This window comes from Nerophis lumbriciformis, linkage group LG18, assembly GCF_033978685.3.
Source record: "Nerophis lumbriciformis linkage group LG18, RoL_Nlum_v2.1, whole genome shotgun sequence".
NCBI classification, from domain to species: Eukaryota; Metazoa; Chordata; class Actinopteri; order Syngnathiformes; family Syngnathidae; genus Nerophis; species Nerophis lumbriciformis.
Window position 1 is genome coordinate 1,081,026 of NC_084565.2, and position 25,442 is coordinate 1,106,467.

At 30.3% G+C, this 25,442-nt stretch overlaps 1 protein-coding gene across 1 annotated transcript in view; it reads right to left on the minus strand.

The window, feature by feature from the left end:
* The window catches only part of LOC140679550 (uncharacterized), a 28,684-nt gene extending 5,475 nt beyond the window's left edge, over positions 1–23,209 (minus strand). Inside the window, exon 1 of the mRNA XM_072915144.1 lies at positions 23,019–23,209. Coding sequence (XP_072771245.1) covers positions 23,019–23,209 — 191 coding nt within the window. The remainder of the gene's footprint in view (positions 1–23,018) is intronic.
* Positions 23,210–25,442: the final 2,233 nt, after the last annotated feature.

The following is a 25,442-nucleotide window of genomic DNA, read 5'->3' on the forward strand; positions in this document are numbered from 1 at the left end:
AAGAGAATACAACAAATCATATTCAACTTATATTCAATTGAATAGACTGCAAAGACAAGATATTTCATGTTCACATTCGACTATGCAAAGCCACAGCCATTTATCAACAACACCCGGAAACGCTTCGACTGAGAAAGATGAGGAATGCTCATCAAAGACTTATTTGGAACATCCCACAGGTGAACAGGCTAATTGGGAACAGGTGGGTGCCATGATTGGGTATAAAAGTAGATTCCATGAAATGCTCAGTCATTCACAAACAAGGATGGTGCGAGGGTCACCACTTTGTCAACAAATACCTGAGCAAATTGTTGAACAGTTTAAGAAAAACCTTTCTCAACCAGCTATTGCAAGGAATTGAGGGATTTCACCATCTACGCTCCGTAATATCATCAAAAGGTTAAAAGAATCTGGAGAAATCACTGCACGTAAGCCACGATATTACGCACCTTGGATCCCTCAGGCATCAAAAAGCCACATCGGTGTGTAAAGGATATCACCACATGGGCTCAGTAACACTTCAGAAAACCACTGTCAGTAACTACGGTTGTTCGCTACATCTGTAAGTGCAAGTTAAAACTCTACTGTGCAAAGCCACAGCTATTTATCAACAACACCCAGAAATGCTTCAACTGAGAAAATTGAGGAATGCTCATCAAAGACTTATTTGGAACATCCCACAGGTGAGCAGGCTAATTGGGAACAGGTGGGTGCCATGATTGGCTATAATTCATTAATCGTTCACAAACAAGGACGGGGCGAGGGTCACCACTTTGTCAACAAATGCCTGAGCAAATTGTTTAAGAACAACATTTCTCAACAAGGAATTTAGGGATTTCACCATCTACGCTCCGTAATATCATCAAAAGGTTCAGAGAATCTGGAGAAATCACTGCATGTAAGCCATGATTTTATGCATCAAAAAGTGTGTAAAGGATATCACCACATGGGCTCAGGAACACTTCAGAAAACCACTGTCAGTAACTACAGTTGGTCGCTACATGTGTAAGTGCAAGTTAAAACTCTACTATGCAAAGCCACAGCCATTTATCAACAACACCCAGTGTGAATATTAAATATCATTAAACATTAAACATGAAATATCTTGTCTTTGCAGTCTATTCAATTGAATATAAGTTGAAAATGATTTGTTGTATTCTCGTTGTATTCACCATTTACACAACGTGACAACTTCACTGGTTTAGGGTGCAACTAGCAACATTTATGGACAAAGACTTGACTGGAAAGTTGTAAGTAATACAGAGCAGAGACAGAAACATATAAGTTCGGGCAAGAAAAAGACTCGCTATCGTTCCCTGCAGTAAAGGTCAGAGCCGACGTCTGCCGAGAGTGTGGACAATTACACTTACCAAAGCTCTTTGCCTTATTCCACATCTCTGATGTTGCCACAAGACCAAGACTAGTCGGACAATCTGGAGTCTTTGTGACTAGAGAGGATGAAATTGGAGCTGCGTTTATACTAAAAAGGGCAAAGAGAGTGTTAGCGACGTAGCATCTATACTTACAAACACGCTACCTTAGCCACTTTACCACAGCTAACAAGCTATGCTAGCACAACACTCATGTTTTATTATTGTTATTATGGCCGGTGGAAACGCTCTCAAATGTTGTTCCACGCTGCACTTATTCTATGTCTGCCCTTAGAAAAAACCTCACCCTTTCGGAAAAGGACATTCCGATTTTTTTAGTCGTATTTTTATGACGTCGTCCTGACAACGTGCTAACATTAGCGGACAAGTTGTACTTAAAGTCGCTAGCCTGGAGAGATGAACTAACTTCAACTACAAACTACCTTGCTAACCTTAGTGGATGAATTAAACCGAAAACTGCTAACAGGCTAAGCTAACTGACGAACTAACGAGACCGTCCAAAAAGCAGCTAACAATATATGCTAACAGAATCAAAATGAAATAAACAGAAATGAAGTGGCTAACAAGCTAAGCTAAGAGCAGCTAATATGCTAACAGCCACTGGAGACTTTACAGAAGCTGATAGCACCGAGGACGTGCTAACAGTCGCTAAACTAAACGCGGTTTATATGCTATGCTAGCAGTGGCTAATGAGATAAACTACCAGCAGCTAACGCACCATGGTAACCTAACAAGATATGCTAACCTTAGCAGCCCTTTGAGACACTCGTGATTAAGGGCTGTATAAATAAACGTTGGTTGATTGATTGATTGATTGATTGATTGATTGATTGATCATAAACCGATACAGGCTACCTTTAGAGTAGCTGACAAGTAAAGCATATAGCAAATACGATAATATGCGATCAGTATTTGTTAAAATAACAAAATTCTATAAATGGGTTTTGACACAAATGATAGCAAATGATCAAATATATTTATATATATAAATGTGTTTATATACTGTATGTAAATGTGTATATATGTATGTACGTAGGTATATACTGTATGTATATATGTGTATGTATATGTGTATAAATGTATATATGTGTATGTATGTAGCTATGTATAAACGTGTTTTTATATCGTTTTTTTGTAGAATGAAAATTAAATAGAAAAGAATTGTATCATGTTTCATTTTATTTTTTTATTCATTATTTTGTGCACTTAAATTCTAATTGTCACATTTAAATTGAAAAACAGTTAAGTAAAAATAATTGTAGTATGATTATGTATTTTTTTTATTAAATTATGTGTTTGTATATCAGTGTATATATATATATATATATATATATATATATATATATATATATATATATATATATATATACATATATACATATATATATATATATATATATATATATATATATATATATATATATATATATATATGTCTTAATAAGGTTATCCAAAAAATAGTGCTCGATACCGTAGTAGAGCGCAATATATGTATGTGTGGGAAAAAAATCACAAGACTATTTCATCTCTACAGGCCTGTTTCATGAGGGGGGGTACCCTCAATCATCAGGAGATTTTAATGGGAGCATTCGCATACCATGGTTTATATAGGGCACAGAGTGGGTGGGTACAGGCTGGCCTAGGGGCGTGGTGATTGGCTCCTGTGTTACCTAGGAGGTGTTTCCGTCTATGGCGGCATGCTGTTACAATTTCGCTGCGCTTGTTGAGGGATGACAGGTCTGGACGGTAAATAATAAACAGTTTCTCTTTCAAGCATAGGTTGCATCTTTTATTACCACTATTGTAAGGTGTGCTGGATGCAAGAATTTGCCATGTTATTGAATATTCAACATTATTGTCTTTGAGGTCCCAAATGTGTTTGCTGAGTTCTGTGGTATTTCGCAGGTTTTTGTTCCTGAAAGAAGCCTTGTGATTGTTCCATCTGGTTTTGAATTCTCCCTCGGTTAATCCTACATATGTGTCGGATGTGTTAATGTCCTTGCGTATTACCTTAGATTGGTAGACAACTGATGTTTGTAAGCACCCCCCGTTGAGAGGGCAATCAGGTTTCTTTCGACAGTTACAGCCTTTGTTGGTTTTGGAGTCGCTCTGTCTGGGGGCCGACGGCTCATCCGAGGGAGAATTCAAAACCAGATGGAACAATCACAAGGCTTCTTTCAGGAACAAAAACCTGTATATACATATACTGTATATATGTGTGTGTATATATATACATATATATATATATATATATATATATATATATATATATATATATATATATATATATATATTATTATTTTTTTATTTTTTTTGCTAACAGTGTTTATTAAGATCAACCTGATAAAAGATGCTAAGAGTAAGTAATGAGTTACACTACAATCAGATAGCATGCGGTGCTAACAGTAGCCAAAGTCAAGATGTGTGTGTGCAGTAACGTACCTTGTGAGAGTTCATTCATAATTCACATTGATGTTTTTTGCTGGAAAGCAAAAGTGAAACCAAAACGTGAAGACAGCGTGTTGCAGTGATAGTAGTCGACACGCTACACAATGTCAGCTTTCTTTCTCCACACAACTTCTTTTAATTGTGGAGCTCTTTATCGCTTAAAAAAAACCAAAAATGGAAGCAGAAGTGAATATATTAATAATAATGATTATCATTTAAAGGGAGTTATTTTCAACTTGTGTGGTTTTGTTGACACGGCGTGAACGTTTGCACCTTTTGGTGTTGTCGTCACCTTTTTAGTGGAACTGGTTTCTATTTGAAGACGTGTCAGAAATATGAAACTGTTTTAAGACAGGAAGTACACAAGGTGACTTTAAGTACAAATAAGATGCTTCTCGTTAAAAAACACATTTCCATGCAGTCTCCTCGTAAATATATCAAAATAAATGTTATAAATACATAAATGATTAAAACATTGATTGTTATTTTTGTGCAGTCAAGCAACTAACTGTGTGTGTGTGTGTGTGTGTGTGTGTGTGTGTGTGTGTGTGTGTGTGTGTGTGTGTGTGTGTGTGTGTGTGTGTGTGTGTGTGTGTGTGTGTGTGTGTGTGAGAGACATGATCTGCACTCAAATATACCTTTATTTTTTTTCAAACATAAATAATGATTTTAAGGTTCTAGGAAATCAGTGTGACTTATTAAATCGTATTAATATAAATATTGATTAATGAAATATTAATTAAATGAGGTCTATGACATCACTTGTTGCTATTTAAATTTTGTAGGGTGATTAATTTTAATAATTCAATTAGGGATTTAATATTTATTTTTTTAAATCAACTTATATAAAAAATAAAAATAATAAAAATGAAATATGTGCCAATAAAATATTAACTTTTTTTTATTGAATAATAATAAAATAGAACAAATTTGTATCATTATTCATTTTTTTGTTTTACTCATTATTTTGTGCACTTACATTCAAATTATTACACTTAAATTGAATAATAATTCAATTAACAATGATTGTAAAATGTTTTATCTATGTTTTATTTATTTATTTTGTGCACTGGATGTATTAATATTTGTTCAAATCAAATAATGACTTAAATTGAATAATTATTAAATAAAACATATTTCTATTATTGTTTTATAAATTCATTTTGTGCACTAAGTATAATAATATCTTGAATATAATAATAATAATAATAATAATAATGACTTTTACAATGAATAAAGATTAAATAAAAAATATTGTATCCTGTTTTATTTTATTTATTTTATTTGTTCATTGTGAGCAATAATAGTTTGTATTAAAAAAAAGAATAATTAGTTCAAGGTTCTGGGAAATCAGTGTGACTTTTTAAATCTTATTAAAATAAATATCAATTATATTAATTAATTAAATATTAATTAAATGATGTCAGTGACACCATTATTTGCTATTTTTATTTTTTCAGAATGATTAATTGTAATAATTAAATTAGTGATTTAATTATTATTTTTTAATCAACTGATAGAAAAAAAGAACAAAATGAAATATGTGCCAATAAAATATTTATGTTTTTTTGTTGACTATTAATTAAATAGAAAACAATTGTATCATGTTTCATTTTAGTTTTTATTCATTCTTTTGTGCACTTAAATTATAATTATTATATTTGAATTGAAAAATAATTAAGTTACATTTTTGTATTATATTCATATTTCTATCATGTTTTTATTAATTTATTGTCTGTATTAGATGTATTATTATTTACTTAAATTAAATAATGAGTTTTAAATGGAATAGTAAATAAAAATATATTTGTATCATATATATATATATATATATTTTTATAGATTCATTCTGTACACTAAGTATAATAATATATTTTCAAATCAAATAATTACTTTTAAATTGAATAAATATTCAATAAAAAATACTGTATCATGTTTTATTTTATTGTTTATTCATTCATTGTGTGCAACAAATAGTTTGATTTTTTTTCCAAACATTAATAATTATTGAAAGGTTTTGGGAAATCAGTGTGACATTTTAAAGCTTATACCGGTAATATAAATATAAAATATTTATTTTTTTAATCAACTAATAGAAAAAAAGCACAAAAAATAAATATGTGCCAATAAAATATTAGCGTTTTTTTGTTGAATAGAAATTAAATAGAAAATATTTGTATCATGTTTCATTTAAATTGTTTTCATTATTTTGTGCACTTACATACTAATTATTACATTTAAATTGAATAATATTGAGTAAAAAATAATTTTAAAATGTTTTATTTAATTTTTATTCAATTGTTCTGTGCAGTAGATGTATTAATATATGTTCAAATCAAATAATGACTTCAATTATTAAATAAAACATATTTATATCATGTTTTGTTTTAATTTATTTTGTGCGCTAGATTTATTATTATTTATTCAAATCAAAGTATAAGTTTTAAATGTAATAGTAAATAAAAAATATTTCTATCATATTTTATTTTATTTGTTTATTAATTAATTATGTGCACTAAATATAATGTTTTTTTCAAATCAAATAATATTTTTTAAATTGAATAAAGATTAAATAAAACATAATTGTATCATGTTTTATTTTTGTTTTTATTCATTCATTGTGTGCAATACATAGTTAGATTTTTGCAAACATAAATTAGTTCAAGTTTCTGGGAAATCAGTGGGACATTTTAAATCTTATTAATTTAAATATTAATTATATTAATTAATGAAATATCCCAAAAATATTAAATAAAACGTATTTGTGTCATGTTTTTATTCATTTATTTTGTGCATTAGATATATCATTTTTTATACATATCGAATTACTTTTAAATTGAATAGTATATAAAAAATATTTGTATCATATTTTATTTTATTTTTTATAAATTAATTATGTGCATTAAGTATAATAATATATTTTACAAATCAAATATTGACTTTTAAATTGAATAAAGATTCAATAAAAAAATAAGTGTATCATGTTTTTTTTGTTTTTTTTTAATCATTACTAATTTATTGTGAGCAATAAATAGTTTGATTTTTTTTTCAAACATAAATAATTATTTCAACGTCCTGGGAAATCAGTGGGATTTTTTAAATCTTATTAATATAAATATTAATTATATTAATTCATTAAATATTAATTAAATGAGGTCAGTGACACCACTATTTGCTTTGTTTTTTAAGATGAATAATTGTAATAATTAAATTAGGGATTTAATATAAAAAAAATTTAAACAACTAATAGAAAAAAAGAACAAAATTAAAATATGTGCCAATAAAATAATTAAAACAAATTGTTGGATAATAATTAAATAGAAAACATTTGTATCATGTTTAATTTTATTTTTTTATTCATTATTTTGTGCACTTACATTCTAATTATTACATTTAAATTGAATAATAATTAAGTAAAAGATAAGTGTGTGAATGTGGGTGTGAATGTTGTCTGTCTATCTGTGTTGGCCCTGTGATGAGGTGGTGACTTGTCCAGGGTGTACCCTGCCTTCCCCCTGATTGTAGCTGAGATAGGCTCCAGCGCCCCCCCCGCGACTCCGAAGGGAATAAGCGGTAGAAAATGGATGGATGGATGATTGTAAAATATGTTATTACAATTTTTTATTCAATTATTCTGTGCACTAGATATATTAATATTTGACTTAAATCAAATGATGACTTCAATAGAAAAAATATGAAATAAAACATATTTCGATCATGTTTTTATTCATTTATTCTGTGCACTAGTTGTATTAATATTTGTTCAAATCAAATAAGGACTTAAATTGAATATTAATTAAATACAACATATTTATATCATGTTTTTTATTTTATATATATATATATATATATATATATATATATATATATATATATATATATATATATATATATATATATATATATAATTATGTATGAGTTTTAAATTGAATAGTAAATAAAAATATTTATATCATATTTTATTTTATTTTTTATCAATTATGTGCATGAAATATAATATATTTTAAAATCAAATTGAATATTAATTAAATACGAAATATTGTATCATGTTTTATTTGATGTGTTAATTGTTTCTACACATATTAACATTTAATCAAATCAAGTGACTATTAAATTGAATAATAATTAAACAGAAATAGCTATATCATGTTTTATGTTATACATTTCTTAATCCATCAGGCACACTTAATAATATTATTTTTCTGAACTCTTAAATCAAATTACGTATAAATTTAATTAGAACAAATGAAATGTTTGTACAAGCGTATTTTTCCGCAACATCATTTGGTGCATTTAAATACATTAAATATGTCATAGAATCAAACATCACATTAAAATGTATGAATCAAGTAAGAAAAAAATATGTATTTTATTTTGCACTTATATATATGAGAAGAAAGAGGAATGAAAGAGTTGAAGAAGTAATTCTAATAATAAAAGATACTTGGCCTGCAGCGTACTCGCCCTCTAAAAGCTGCAGTTTTTCTATTCAAATGTCATCTTGGTGGGGGGGCTGGGGGGGGGGGGGGGGGGGTGCATCTATTGTCTGCTAGCAGACAAAAGCGTGGTGACATCACTAATGTTTGCCAAGTAAAGAGCGGGCGTGGAAAGGCGGCCATATGTGGGGCAGAGTATCGCTGACACGGTAAAACAATTAGGCCGCCATTAACATATCTGTTATTAATTGGCCTGTGGCGGGCGTGTGGCGGCGTTCTCACAGAGGGCGCCGGCTGAGGGAAGCGGGTCACGTCAGCTATCGATAGCGGCGATCGATGATTAGCCCGCACTTCTGTCGCCGACGCTCTAACGTAGGCAGCGTTTGTCTTTGCTGGAAAAAATGATTTTTCGTTTCTGTGTCATAATTAAAGTCCGCCCGCTTCCTGTCTCGACCGTCCGCTCTAATTAGAATTAGCCGCGCGGCGTCGATAAGTCTATTAGGATTAATTAGGATAGGAAGTGACAGATGACCACGTGGAGGTCAAACCGTCCACTTAGTCAACTGCTGCAAAATGTTTGCCGCGCTTAACGGCTACGTTTTGTACGCCGTTTGTTTGTCAGTTAGCGTGGTTGCCTTAAAAAGTATTTTACTTGTTTCTGCACAACTTAAGTAACCTTTTAGCACAGGGCAAAAGTAAAATACATCAGTTTTTAGTGCAGATCTGGTTGTTGTCACTGTTGTTAGCATGCTAACTAACAACACGTTAGCAATTTAGCTAATTTTACGACTAAAAGTCATTGGTATTGTTTTTCAGGGCTATCTTGCTAGCATGCTAACTTTAAACATGCTAAATGATACAACTTTAGCAGGTAAGCTAATTTTGTAGCTATACAACTAAATGTCAGGAATATTGTTAATTAAGTCACAAAGTGTTTGTCATTTTCACGCGTCTGTGTCACTTTTTGTATGCCGTTAGTTTGTCACTGAGCGTGGTTGCCTTAAAAAGTATTTTACTTGTTCCTGCACAACTTAAGTAACGTTTTAGGACGGGGCGAAAGTAAAATACATCAGTTTTTAGTGCAAATCTGGTAGTTGTCACCATTGTTAGCATGCTAACTAACAACACCTTAGCAGTGTAACAAATTTTAGGACTAAAAGTCATTGGTATTGTTATTTGGGGCTATGTTGCTAGAATGCTAACTTTAAGCAAGCTAAATGACAACATGTTAGCAGTCAAGCTAATTTTGTAGCCATACACATGAATGTCAGGGGTATTTTTAATTTAGTCAAGTGTCACAAAACGTTTGTCATTTTCACGCGTCTTTGTCACTGTTTGTTTGTCAGTGAGCGAGAGTGCGTTATAAAGTACTTTGCTAATTCTTGCATATTTCAGCGATGTTTTAGGACAGGGCAAAAGTAAAATACATCAGTTTTTAGTGCAGATCTGGTAGTTGTCACCGTTGTTAGCATGCTAACTAACAACACGTTTGCATTTTAGCCAATTTTAGGACTAAAAGTCATTGGTTTTGTTATTTGGGGCTATGTTGCTAGAATGCTAACTTTAAGCAAGCTAAATGATAACATGTTAGCAGTTAAGCTAATTTTGTAGCCATACACATGAATGTCAGGGGTATTTTTAATTTAGTCAAGTGTCACAAAATGTTTGTCATTTTCACACATCTGTGTCACTTTTTGTAGGCCGTTTGTTTGTCAGTGAGCGAGAGTGTGTTATAAAGTACTTTGCTAATTCTTGCATATTTTAGCGATGTTTTAGGACGGGGCGAAAGTAAAATACATCTGTTTTTGGTGCAGATATGGTAGTCGTCACCATTGTTATAGCATGCTAACTGACAACAACTTAACATTTTAGCCTAGTTTACGACTAAAAGTCATTGGTATTGTTATTTGATGATATCTTGCTAGCGTGCCAACTTTAAGCATGCTAAATGATAGCATTTTAGTAGTTAAGCCAATTGTGTAGCTATACAACTAAATGTCAGAGATATTGTTAAATTAGTCAAGTGTCACGAAATGTTTGTCATTTTCATGCATCTGTGTCACTTTTTGTACGCCGTTTGTTTGTCAGTTAGCGTGGTTGCCTTAAAAAGTATTTTACTTGTTCCTGCACAACTTAAGCAACGTTTTAAGACGGGGCGAAAGTAAAATACATCAGTTTTTAGTGCAGATCTGGTAGTTGTCACCGTTGTTAGCATGCTAACTAACAACACCTTAGCATTTTAGCCTATTTTAGGACTAAAAGTCATTGGTATTGTTATTTGGGGCTATCTTGCTAGCGTGCTAACTTTAAGCATGCTAAATGATAACATTTTAGCAGTTAAGCCAATTTTGTAGCTATGCAAATGAATGTCAGGGATATTGTTAATTAAGTCATGTGTCACAAAACGTTTGTCATTTTCACGCATCTGTGTCACATTTTGTACGCCGTTTGTTTGTCAGTTAGCGTGGTTGCCTTAAAAAGTATTTTACATGTTGCTGCACAACTTAAGTAACGTTTTAAGACAGGGCAAAAATAAAATACATCGGTTTTTAGTGCAGATCTGGTAGTTGTCACCGTTGTTAGCATGCTAACTAACAACACGTTAGCAATTTAGCTAATTTTACGACTAAAAGTCATTGGTATTGTTTTTCAGGGCTATCTTGCATGCTAAATGATAACATTTTAGCAGTTAAGCCAATTTTGTAGCTATGCAAATGAATGTCAGGGATATTGTTAATTAAGTCATGTGTCACAAAATGTTTGTCATTTTCACGCATCTGTGTCACTTTTTGTACGCCGTTTGTTTGTCAGTTAGCGTGGTTGCTTTAAAAAGTATTTTACTTGTTCCTGCACAACTTAAGTAACGTTTTAAGACGGGGCCAAAGTAAAATACATCAGTTTTTAGTGCAGATCTGGTAGTTGTCACCCTTGTTAGCATGCTAACTAACAACACGTTAGCAGTGTAACAAATTGTACGACTAAAAGTCATTGGTATTGTTATTTGGGGCTATGTTGCTAGAATGCTAACGTTAAGCAAGCTAAATGACAACATGTTAGCAGTTAAGCCAATTGTGTAGCTATACAACTAAATGTCAGAGATATTGTTAAATTAGTCAAGTGTGACGAAATGTTTGTCATTTTCACGCATCCGGGTCACATTTTGTACGCCGTTTGTTTGTCAGGCAGCGTGGTTGCCTTAAAAAGTATTTTACTTGTTCCTGCACAACTTAAGTAACGTTTTAAGACGGGGCGAAAGTAAAATACATCAGTTTTTAGTGCAGATCTGGTAGTTGTCACCGTTGTTAGCATGCTAACTAACAACACTTTAGCATTTTAGCCAATTTTAGGACTAAAAGTCATTGGTTTTGTTATTTGGGGCTATCTTGCTAACTTTAAGCATGCTAAATGATAACATGTTAGCAGTTAAGTCAATTGTGTAGCTATACAACTAAATGTCAGGAATATTGTTAAATTAGTCAAGTGTCAGAATACGTTTGTCATAAAAAAAATCTCCAATTTGATGCTAACTGGAGTATTTTGTAGATAAAAGCTTTATTAGCGGAGGTACTCATCATGTCCACGTCAGCTAATTGATGTGCACAGTAATTAGAAATCAGACAATTAGTGAAGTTATTGATGGATGACCCCCCCCCCCCCCCCCCCCCCCCCCCGTTGTTGTCTGACCCCACGCTCGTCCTTCAGTGTCCATGACACACACTTTCATGACACACACTTTCATGACACACACTTTCACGCTGTTTCCGGCCTTGTGGGGACGGCGCCGTCGCGCTAAAAACAAAATCTTTGTCCAAAAGTTCTCTTCTGAGGACTGTGTGGCATAAAAAGCCAGGCAGACACTTCCAAATGTCACGCTGACTTCCTGTCCGTGATCGCCACTTTGCTAGCGCGCTCCTCGTGATCGCCACTTTGCTAGCGCGCTCCTCGTGATCGCCACTTTGCTAGCGCGCTCCTCGTGATCGCCACTTTGCTAGCGCGCTCCTCGTGTCTGCCAAAAAAAGGTTAGTGCGACGCGGCATTTTACAACCTCGTCGGTTTTTGTTCGCTGTGCCCCGTTTGTTGGTGGGCTTGTAAGGTTACCCTAAAAACGAGGTTACTTTTCCTGAACGCGAGGAAAATTGCGACATCCAGGAAGTAACGTACGTTTATGGCGAACAAGACGGGATGTTGTTTGGAATACAATTAGTGTCTTTTTACCCCAATTTCCCAAAGTTTCCTGAGTCTTGTGCACCCCCCCCCCCCCCCCCCCCATACATATATATATGTATGTGTATATAAATGTGTGTGTGTGTGTATAATGTAATGTAATGTAATGTAACGTAACGTAATGTAACATAATGTAATGTAATATAACGTAATGTAATGAAACATAATGTAATGTAACATTAAGTAATGTAATGTAATGTAACATAATGTAATGTAACGTTATGTAATGTAATGCAATGTAACGTAATGTAATGTAATGTAATGTATAGTAACATAATGTAGTATAATGTAACATAATGTAATGTAATGTAATGTAATGTAACATAATATAATGTAATGTAATGTAACATAATGTAATATAATGCAATGTAATGTAACATAATGTAATGTAATGTAACATAATATAATGTAATATAATGTATGTAATGTAACATAATGTAATGTAAAATAATGTAATGTAATGTAACATTATGTAATGTTATGTAATGTAATGTAACAATGTAATGCAATGTAATGTACAGTAATGTAATATAATGTAACAAAAAGTAATATAATGTAACGTAATGTAATGTAATGTACAGTAATGTAATGTAATGTAACATAATGTATTGTAATATTATGTAACATAATGTAATGTAACGTAATGTAATGTAATGTAACGAAAAGTAATGTAATGTAACGTAATGTAATGTCATATAATGTACAGTAATGTAATGTAACATAATGTTATGTTTTGTAATGTAACATATTGTAATGTATTTTAACATAATGTAATGTAATGTAACATAATGTAATGCAAAGTAATGTAATGTAAAGTAATGTGATGTAACATCATGTAATGTAACGTAATGTAACATAATGTAATGCAATGTAACGTAATGTTATGTAACATAATGTAATGCCACATAATATAATGTACTGTAATGTAACATAATGTAATGTAATATTACATAATGTAACATAATATAATGTAATATAATGTAATGTAATGTAACAATGTAACAGTTATATAATGTAATGTAATGTAACATAATGTAATGTAACGTAATCTAATGTACCAAAATGTAATGTAACGTAATGTAATGTAATTTAATGTAACATAATGTAATGTAATGTAACATAATGTAATGTAACGTAATGTAATGTAATGTAATGCAATGTAACATAATAGAATGTAATGTAACATAATGTAATGTAATGTAATGTCATGTATTGTAATATAATGTAATGTAACTAATGTAATATAATGTAATGTAATGTAACATAATGTAATGTAATGTAGCATAATGAAATGTAATGTAATGTAACATAATGTATCAATTATATAGTGTAATGTAATGTAACGTAATGTAACATAATATAATGTAACATAATATAATGTACTGTAATGTAACATAATGTAATGTAATATTACATAATGTAACATAATATAATGCAATATAATGTAATGTAATGTAACAATGTAACAGTTATATAATGTAATGTAATGTAACATAATGTAATGTAACGTAATGTAATGTCACATAATATAATGTACTGTAATGTAACATAATGTAATGTAATATTACATAATGTAACATAATATAATGTAATATAATGTAATGTAATGTAACATAAGGTAATGTAACATAATGTAATGTAACATAATGTAATGTAATATAACAATGTATTTTAATGTAACATAATGTAATGTAATATTATGTAACATAATGTAATGTAATGTAATGTAATGTAATTTAATGTACAGTGATGTAATGTAATGTAATGAAAAGTAATGTAATTTAACGTAATGTAATGTAATGTAATGTACAGTAATGTAATGTAATGTATTAAATGTAATGTAATGTAACATAATGTAACATAAAGTAATGTAATGTAACATAATGTAACGTAATGTAATGTAATGTAATGTTATGTAACATAAAGTAATGTAATGTAACATAATGTAATGTAACGTAATGTAATGTAACATAATGTAATGTAATGTAACGTAATGTAATGTAATATAATGTAATGTAATGTAATGTAACATAATGTAACGTAATATAATGTAACATAATGTAAAGTAATGTAACATAATGTAATGTAACGTAATGTAATGTAACATAATGTAATGTAATGTAAAGCAACATAATGTAATGTAATGTAATGTAACATAATGTAATGTAATGAAACATAATGTAATGTAACGTAATGTAATGTAACATATTGTAATCTAATGTAATGTAATGCAACATAATGTAATGTAATATAACATAGTGTAATGTAATGTAACAATGTAATGTAATGTAATGTAATGTAGCATAATGTAATGTAATGTAATCTAGCATAATGTAATGAAATATAATGTAATGTAATGTAACATAATGTAATGTAATGTAATATAACGTAATGTAACAAAATGTAATGTAATGTAACATAATGTAATGTAATATAACATAATGTAATATAATGTAGCATAATGTAATGTAGTGTAATGTAACATAATGTAATGTAATGTATTAAATGTAATGTAATGTAACATAATGTAACATAATGTAATGTAATGTAACATAATGTAATGTAACATAATGTAATGTAATGTAATATAACATAATGTAATGTAATGTAATGTAACATAATGCACTGTAACATAATGTAATGTAACATAAAGTAACAACATAATGTAATGTAACGTAGTGTAATATAACATAATGTAACATAACGTAATGTAACATAATGTAACAACATAATGTAATGTAACATAATGTTATGTAACATAATGTAATGTAACATAACATAATGTAATGTAATGTAATGTAACATAACATAATGTAACATAATGTAATGTAACATAACATAATGTAACATAATGTAATGTAATGTAGCATAATGTAATATAATGTAATCTAGCATAATGTAATGTAATGTAATGTAGCAAAATGTAATGTAATGTAATGTAACATAATATAATGTAATGTAATGTATTAAATGTAATGTAATGTAACATAATGTAACATAATGTAATGTAATGTAACATAATGTAATATAATGTAACATAATGTAATGTATTATAACATAATGTAGTGTAATGTAATGTAATATAACATAATGTAATGTAATGTAATATAACATAATGTAATGTAATGTAATATAGCATAATGTAATGTAATGTAACATAATGCACTGTAACATAATATAATGTAACATAATGTAACAACAGAATGCAATGTAACATAATGTAACATAATGTAATGTAATGTAACATAGTGTAATGTAACATAATGTAATGTAACATAATGTAATGTAATGTAACATAGTGTAATGTAACATATTGCACTGTAACATAACGTAATGTAACATAATGTAATGTAACATAATGTAATGTAACATAAAGTAATGTAACATAACATAATGTAGCATAATGTAATGTAATGTAACATAACATAATGTAACATAGTGTAATGTAATGTAACGTAACGTTATGTAGCATAATGTAATGTAATGTAATGCAACATAACATAATGTAATGTAATGTAACATAACATAATGTAACATAATGTAATGTAATGTAATGTAATGTAACATAACATAATGTAACATAATGTAATGTAATGTAACATAATGTAATGTAATGTAACATAACATAATGTAACATAATGTAGTGTAATGTATTGTAATGTAACATAACACAATGCAACATAATGTAATGCAATGTAATGTAATATAACATAATGTAACATAATGTAATGTAATGTAACATAATGTAATGTAACATAACATAATGTAACATAATGTAATGTAATGTAACATAACATAATGTAACATATTGTAATGTAATGTAATGTAACATAACATAATGTAACATAATGTAATGTAACATAATGTAATGTAACATAACATAATGTAACATAATGTAATGTAATTTAATGTAATGTAACATAATGTAATGTAATGTAACATAATGTAATGTAACATAACATAATGTAACATAACATAATGTAACATAATGTAATGTAATGTAACTTAACATAATGTAATGTAATGTAATGTAACATAACATAATGTAATGTAATGTAATGTAACTTAACATAATGTAATGTAATGTAATGTAACTTAACATAATGTAATGTAATGTAATGTAATGTAACATAATGTAATATAACATAACATAATGTAACATAATGTATTGTAATGTAACATAATGTAATGTAACATAACATAATGTAACATAATGTAATGTAATGTAATGTAATGCGGTGTTGCACTCCACTCTCCAGGGGACGTGCGGTCCAGCCATGGCCTCCACTGCTGGGGGGCATACTTAGCCTTGGGCCCCCCAGAGGAGCAGTGTTATTATTGCTAATATGAAGTGATGAATGCACTCACTTCACTCACTGGGAGCACCTCAGAGACTCTTAAAGGATTCTTCTTCTTCTTCTTCTTCTTTCATTTTTCTCCCCTCTGGAAAAAAAACAAATAGAAGCTTTTGGCAAAGACACACATTAGTGTTGCCATGTCTTCTATTTGTGTAGGAACTATCTTTATTCTTAGTCTTTTCTACATTTGTGTAGGAACTATCTTTATTCTTAGTCTTTTCTACATTTGTGTAGGAACTATCTTTATTCTTAGTCTTTTTTACATTTTCTCACATTTGTGTTTGAACTATGTTTATTCTTATTATTTTCTACATTGTCTCACATTTGTGCTGCTTTAACTCGCATTATCATTTGCAAGTTTGCAGATAAGCAGAAGAAGATATTATTATGATGTACTCGAATGTTCTTTGCTTAGGTTGCCGACTTCAGATAAACGGAAAAACATGGAAAGATTTTTTATGTTTATTTTATATATTTAATTTTTATCCACTAAGAAAAAAAAGAAAAAGAAAAAAAAAATATATATATATATATATATATATAATAATGATAAAAATAATATATTAAATAAGATGGATATTTGTTATCATCCATCCATCCATTTTCTACCGCTTATTCCCTTTGGGGTCGCGGGGGGCGCTGGAGCCATATTTATTTAATTTGTATCTAATAAAAAAATACATGTATAATGATGCTAATAATAATTTATTATACCGCATGTACTGCATTATTTACAAGTATGCAAACTGTTAGCATACTGACTGATAACAGGTTAGCAGTTTGAAAAATGCTGTAGAAATCATGGCGCCTTCTGGTTAGCATTCTAACTTAGAACATATTAACCATTAGGCCTGTTTTTTAGATAGTAAAGTCTGATTATGTATATATATTTATATATGTATATGTATATATGTATGTGTATGTATATATGTATATGTAAATATATATATATATATATATATATGTATATATACATATATATATATATATATATATATATATACAAACCCTGTTTCCATATGAGTTGAGAAATTGTGTTAGATGTAAATATAAACGGAATACAATGATTTGCAAATCCTTTTCAACCCATATTCAGTTGAATATGCTACAAAGACAACATATTTGATGTTCAAACTCATAAACTTTATTTTTTTGCAAATAATCATTAACTTTAGAATTTGATGGCAGCAACACGTGACAAAGAAGTTGGGAAAGGTGTCAATAAATACTGATAAAGTTGAGGAATGCTCATCAAACACTTATTTGGAACATCCCACAGGTGTGCAGGCTAATTGGGAACAGGTGGGTGCCATGATTGGGTATAAAAGTAGATTCCATGAAATGCTCAGTCATTCACAAACAAGGATGGGGCGAGGGTCACCACTTTGTCAACAAATGCCTGAGCAAATTGTTGAACAGTTTAAGAAAAACCTTTCTCAAGCAGCTATTGCAAGGAATTTAGGGATTTCACCATCTACGCTCCGTAATATCATCAAAGGGTTCAGAGAATGTGGAGAAATCACTGCACGTAAGCAGCTAAGCCCGTGACCTTCCATCCCTCAGGCTGTACTGCATCAACAAGCGACATCAGTGTGTAAAGGATATCACCACATGGGCTCAGGAACACTTCAGAAACCCACTGTCAGTAACTACAGTTGGTCGCTACATCTGTAAGTGCAAGTTAAAACTCTCCTATGCAAGGCAAAAACCGTTTATCAACAACACCCAGAAACGCCGTCGGCTTCGCTGGGCCTGAGCTCATCTAAGATGGACTGATACAAAGTGGAAAAGCGTTCTGTGGTCTGACGAGTCCACATTTCAAATTGTTTTTGGAAACTGTGGACGTGGTGTCCTCCGGACCAAAGAGGAAAAGAACCATCCGGATTGTTATAGGCGCAAAGTGTAAAAGGCAGCATGTGTGATGGTATGGGGGTGTATTAGTGCCCAAGACATGGGTAACTTATGCATCTGTGAAGGCACCATTAATGCTGAAAGGTACATACAGCTTTTGGAGCAACATATGTTGCCATCCAAGCAACGTTACCATGGACGCCCCTGCTTATTTCAGCAAGACAATGCCAAGCCACGTGGCTTCATAGTAAAAGAGTGCGGGTACTAGACTGGCCTGCCTGTAGTCCAGACATTGAAAATGTGTGGTGCATTATGAAGCCTAAAATACCACAACGGAGACCCCCGGACTGTTGAACAACTTAAGCTGTACATCAAGCAAGAATGGGAAAGAATTCCACCTGAGAAGCTTCAAAAATGTGTCTCCTCAGTTCCCAAACCTTTACTGAGTGTTGTTAAAAGGAAAGGCCATGTAACACAGTGGTGAACATGCCCCTTCCCAACTACTTTGGCACGTGTTGCAGCCATGAAATTCTAAGTTTATGAGTTTGAACATCAAATATGTTGTCTTTGTAGCATATTCAACTGAATATGGGTTGAAAAGGATTTGCAAATCATTGTATTCCGTTTATATTTACATCTAACACAATTTCCCAACTCATATGGAAACAGGGTTTGTATGTATAGTATTCGTTGGTTATTGTTAAAAGTCCAAAGTAGTGTTCTTAAAGAGTAAAAAGAGGTGTAATGTGTCGTGTAAATGCTTGGAGGTGAGTGATGTTAACCATAATGATAAGGTTGTCGTAAATGAAGTAATAAAGTAATACATTTGGTATTTAAGGTTGTTGTCAATGCTTTTAGGTGAGTGATGATAAGCTTGTTAAAGCTAGCTTGTTAAAATGGGGGTCAAGTTAAACTACTGTCAAGGAGAATATTTCCAGTGGAGTTTACAGTGATTAAAGAGGAGGAGAGCAAGCAGAAGTGAAAGTGAAAGTGTTTCTAGTGGCCTGTGGGCAAGAAGCGTTCTGCTTTCCTTCACGTGCACACAATGCACGTCTTTGTGATGGCGGCCATTACGAGCACTCTTGACAACACATGGCCGCGGGGAGGGAGGGTTCATCTGATCATGTGACCTCTTTGCCGCATTCAGCGCTGAATGGACACTTTTTAGCCATGCTTTCAACTCCCTGAAAGAAAGAAGACGTCCACCTGATGTGCATTTCTACTCACAGCTAGTGCTAGCCGCCAGCTAACAAGGGCCACAATGGCGTCGTGTGTCCGTCTAAACGTCCTCTTTCCTTTTTCTCAAACGTCCTCTTTTAGCCCGTTTGGTACGTTCATGACCACTTACCATAAAGTAGACTTACACCTCACAACATGTCTGAAAAAGAGGAGGAAGAAGCAGAATTGAGTCATACCCTCTCTGCAGGTCTATATATATATATATATATATATATATATATATATATATATATATATATATATATATATATATATATATATATATAAAGGTTGTGTAGTTATAGTTAAAGTACGCAATAATGAAATTTTAAAAAATGAGGAAGAGAAAAAAGTAATATTTAGTTACAAATTTTGGTATCGATCCGATTGCTGATATATATTAATTTTGTTATTTTTGATCATGTTTGTAACGTTCCCCGAAAAATTATTTGTGAACATCCAGTAAGAATATTCAATCAGACAATAATAGACAACAACAACACAAAAATTATGAAATCAGTATTGCACAAGAAGTCAAAACTTTTGGTTAGGTTTGTGCAACATAGACCAGGTTCTTAACATTTCTGACTTGGGGGCCCAGCTTTTCCACTACCGAGGAGCCCGGGGCCCACTCAAATATTAACACTGATAAAATAATAAATATAAATATAATAAATAATAATGATGACAATAATGTTCTGGACTTCCCTGCTTAGGCTGCTGCCCCCACGACCCCACTTTCAATAACCGATGGATGGATTTTTTTTATTTTTCTATTTAATTTGTATCTAATAAGAAAATAATACAAAATAAATATGATACATAATATGATAACAATAATACATAAGATTAATATATTTTTTATTTAATGTATTTAATTTGTATATAATAAGAAAGTTGTAATTCATAAATATAATAGGTAATAATAATAAAGAAGATGGATGGATGTATATTTTTTTAATTTAATTTGTATCTAATAAAAAATAAAAAATAAATAAAAATAATGAAAAAAAATAATGAATAAGACGTATACTTTTTTATTTTATTTATTTTATTTTTTATTTGAATATAATCAATATTAATGATAATAATAAATACGATAGTAATTTTTTTGAATGTGTTAAATGTTTTATCTCATAAAAAAGTGTAATACATAAATATAATAAGTAATAATTACAATAATAATATTAATAATGATAATAAAGACGATGGAAAAATGGATGGATATTTTTTATTTTATTTTGTTTTTATCTAATAAAAAGTAAAAAATAAATAAAATAAATAATGACTATAATAATAAGATGGATACTTTTTTATTTTATTTATTCAATTTGTATTTAATAAAATATATTTTTGATAAATAATAATGATAATAATAAATATTGACATATATATTTTTTAGTTATAAACATTTTTATCTAATAAGAAAGTTGTAATACATAAATATATTAAGTAATAGTTATAATAATAATAATAATAATAATAATAATAATAATAATAATAATAAAGACAATAGAAAGATGGATGGATATATTTTTTTTTATTTAGTTTGTATCTAATAAAAAAGTAAAAAAGAAATCAAATAAATAATGACAATTATGTTAAATAAGATGGATACTTTTTATTTATGTATTCAATTTGTATCTAATAAAACATGAATATAATAAATAATGACAATAATTAAGATGGACATTATTTTTATTTATAACATTTTTTATCTAATAAGAAATACATAAATACATAAATATAATAAGCAATGATAATAATAATAATAATAATAATAATAATAATAATACAAATAATAGTAATAATAATAATGATAATAAAAATGGAAGAATTTATGGATTTTTTATTTTATTTAGTTTGTATCTAATAATACAAATAAAATAAAAAAGTAATGACAATAATAATAAATAAGATGGATACTTTATTTATTTTGTTTATTCAATTTGTATCTAATAAAACATATTTTTAATAAATAATAATAATAATAATATGGACATATTTTTTTGTATATAAGCATTTTTATCTAATAAGAAAATTGTAATACATAAATATAATAAGTAATAATTACAATAATAATAATAATAACAATAATAATAATAATAATAATAATAAAGATGATGGAAAGATGAATGGATTTTTTTTTTTTTTTTAGTTTGTATCTAATAAAAAAGTAAAAAAATAAAATAAATAATGACAATAATGAATAAGATGGATACTACTTTATTGTATTTATTTTATTTGTACCCAATAAACAATGAATATAAATAAATATGATGGATATTTAAATTTATTTATTAAAAAAAATATCTAATAAGAAAGGTGCAATACATGCATATAATAAGCAATGATTATAATAATAATAATAATAATAATAATAATAATAATACTATTAATAAATAATAACAATGAAGATGTAAGGATGGATGGATGGATATTGTTTATTTCATTTAGTTTGTATCCAATAAAAAAGTTAAACAAATAAATAATAATAATAAATAAGATGGATACTTTTTTATTGTTTTTTATTCAATTTGTATCTAGTAAAACATACTTTTAATAAATAATAATGATAATAATAAATAATATGGACGTATATTTTTTTATTTATAAACATTTTTATCTAATAAGAAAGTTGTAATACATAAATATAAGTAATATATACAATAATAATAATAATAATAATAATAAAGAAAATGTAAGGACATATGGATATTTTTTATTTCATTTAATTTGTATCTAATAAAAAAATAATAATGACAATAATAATAAATAAGATGGATACTTTTTGATTTCATTTATTTAATTTGTATCCAATAAAAAATTAATATAATAATAATGATAATAATAAATAAGATGGATATTTTGTATTTATTTATTAAATGTTTTATTTAATAAGAAAGTTGTAATACATAATAATAATAATAATAATAATAATAATAATAATAATAAAGAAGATGGATGGATGGATGTTGTTTTAATTGATTTAGTTTGTATCTAATAACAAATAATAAAAAATGAATTTAATAAATAGTAATGATGATGATAATAATAATAAATAAGCTTTGCTTCTTCCTACTGCTTTTCACAGGTTAAATAAGGTGATGTACTGGAATGTCACATGACCGACAAACAAAACGTCCTCCTGACTGGCGTACAAACGCCGACTAGCGACACCTACGGGACGTCTCTGACTGTGGTGGCGGGCGACGAGGCGCCACGCTAAAACGCTGGCGTGGTTAAATCTCGGCGGCCGCCGTCTCACGGCCGACTTGGCCATGAAATATTGAGGCCATGTCCGCCGGCAGACGTCCCGGCAGGAATGTCGTACAGAAGAAAGGCTGATCAAAATTTCATGGCGATATTGCTAGCATCCTGCGCTGCGCGGCGATGAAATCTTAATCCCACTTAATGGAAGAGATACCAAACTCAAACACACGCTCTGCATTATTTACGCCGTATTGTCAGGGAAGTCATTCCACTCTGACCACTCCTTTTCACCAGCCGCCTAAACGGGGGGCGGGGGTTCAAAAGAAAGAAATCCTTTGTCCTGGAGGCACTTTGCTAAAAGATACAGTAGCTAATGTCTCTTTAAAAAGCTTCTCCCCTCCCCCACTCGCCTCCTTTCCATACTCCAATTACAGCGTGACCTCCCTAACGCGCCCTGACAGGCTCGTCCTCCTCTCGCCCGCACGCCGTAATAGAAACTGTGTACCCCGCCGGAGAACAGCGCTCGCTAATGTAGCCGCCGCGTGTCCGGCGCCGAGCTGGCCCCGTGTTCCGCTGCCGCTACATGGCAGGGAGCAGCTCCTGATTAGCATTAGCACGTGTTACGCCGCCGCCCGCGAGACGTCATGTCGCGGCCTGGTGCGCTCGGCTAGGCTGATGCTAACACGCTAACGGCTCGCTAGTTCACTTGAACACGCACAAATATGATAACATTATGAAATAATTAGCAACTACCTAGTTTGCCTTCAATAAATGTCACTGTTAGCATCTTTTAGCTTCTGAAATGTTCATATAGTTAGCGGCTAAGCGCGCCAATGAAGAAATATATTCATTTAAAAAAATGTTTTAACTAAATCAAATGAGCATAACATTCAATTTAGCTCACTAATTTACTTTAGCACACACAAATATGATAACATTATGAAATAATTAGCAACTACTTAGTTTGCCTTCAATAAATGTCACTGTTAGCATCTTTTAGCTTCTGAAATGTTCATATAGTTAGCAGCTAAGCACTCCAATGAAGAAACATATTATTATTATTTATTTTTTAACCAATCGAATGTGCATATAATTAAATTGAGCTTACTAGTTTACTTTAACACGCAGAAATATGATGACATTATGAAATAATTCGCAACTACTTAGTTGTACGCCGCCTCACCCAAGACGTCATGTCGCGGCTAGGCTGATGCTAACACGCTAACGACTCGCTAGTTCACTTGAACACGCACACATATGATAACATTAAAAAATAATTAGCAACTACCTAGTTTGCCTTCAATAAATGTCACTGTTAGCATCTTTTAGCTTCTGAAATGTTCATATAGTTAGCGGCTAAGCGTGTCAATGAAAGAATATATTCATTTGTTTACTTTTTTAACCAATCAAATGTGCATTTAGTTAAATTTAGCTCACTAATTTAATTCAACACGCAGAAATATGATGACATTCTGAAATAATTAGCAACTACCTAGTTTGCCTTCAATAAATGTCACTGTTAGCATCTTTTAGCTTCTGAAATGTTCATATAGTTAGCGGCTTAGCGCTCCAATAGAGAAATATTTTTATTTTTTTAGTATTTTAGTATTTTAACCAATCAAATGTGCATTTAATTACATTTAGCTCACTAATTTACTTTACCACGCAGAAATATGATGACATTATGAAATAATTAGCAACTACTTAGTTGTACGCCGCCTCCCCGAAGACGGCATCGGTCATGTGGCGGCCTGGTGCGCTAGGCTAGGCTGATGCTAACACGCTAACGACTCGCTAGTTCACTTGAACACGCACACATATGATAACATTATGAAATAATTAGCAACTACCTAGTTTGCCTTCAATAAATATCACCAAAAAAAAAATGTCACTGTTAGCATCTTTTAGCTTCTGAAATGTTCATATAGTTAGCGGCTAAGCGCGCCAATGAAGAAATGTATTCCTTTGTTTACTTTTTTAACCAATAAAATGTGCATTTAGTTAAATTCAGCTCACTAATTTAATTTAACACTTAGAAATATGATGACATTATGAAATAATTAGCAACTACCTAGTTTGCCTTCAATAAATGTCACTGTTAGCATCTTTTAGCTTCTGAAATGTTCATATAGTTAGCAGCTAAGCGCTCCAATGAAGAAACATATTATTGATTTATTTTTTTTAACCAATCGAATGTGCATATAATTAAATTTAGCTCACTAGTTTACTTTAACACGCAGAAATATGATGACATTATGAAATAATTCGCAACTACTTAGTTGTACGCCGCCTCACCCAAGACG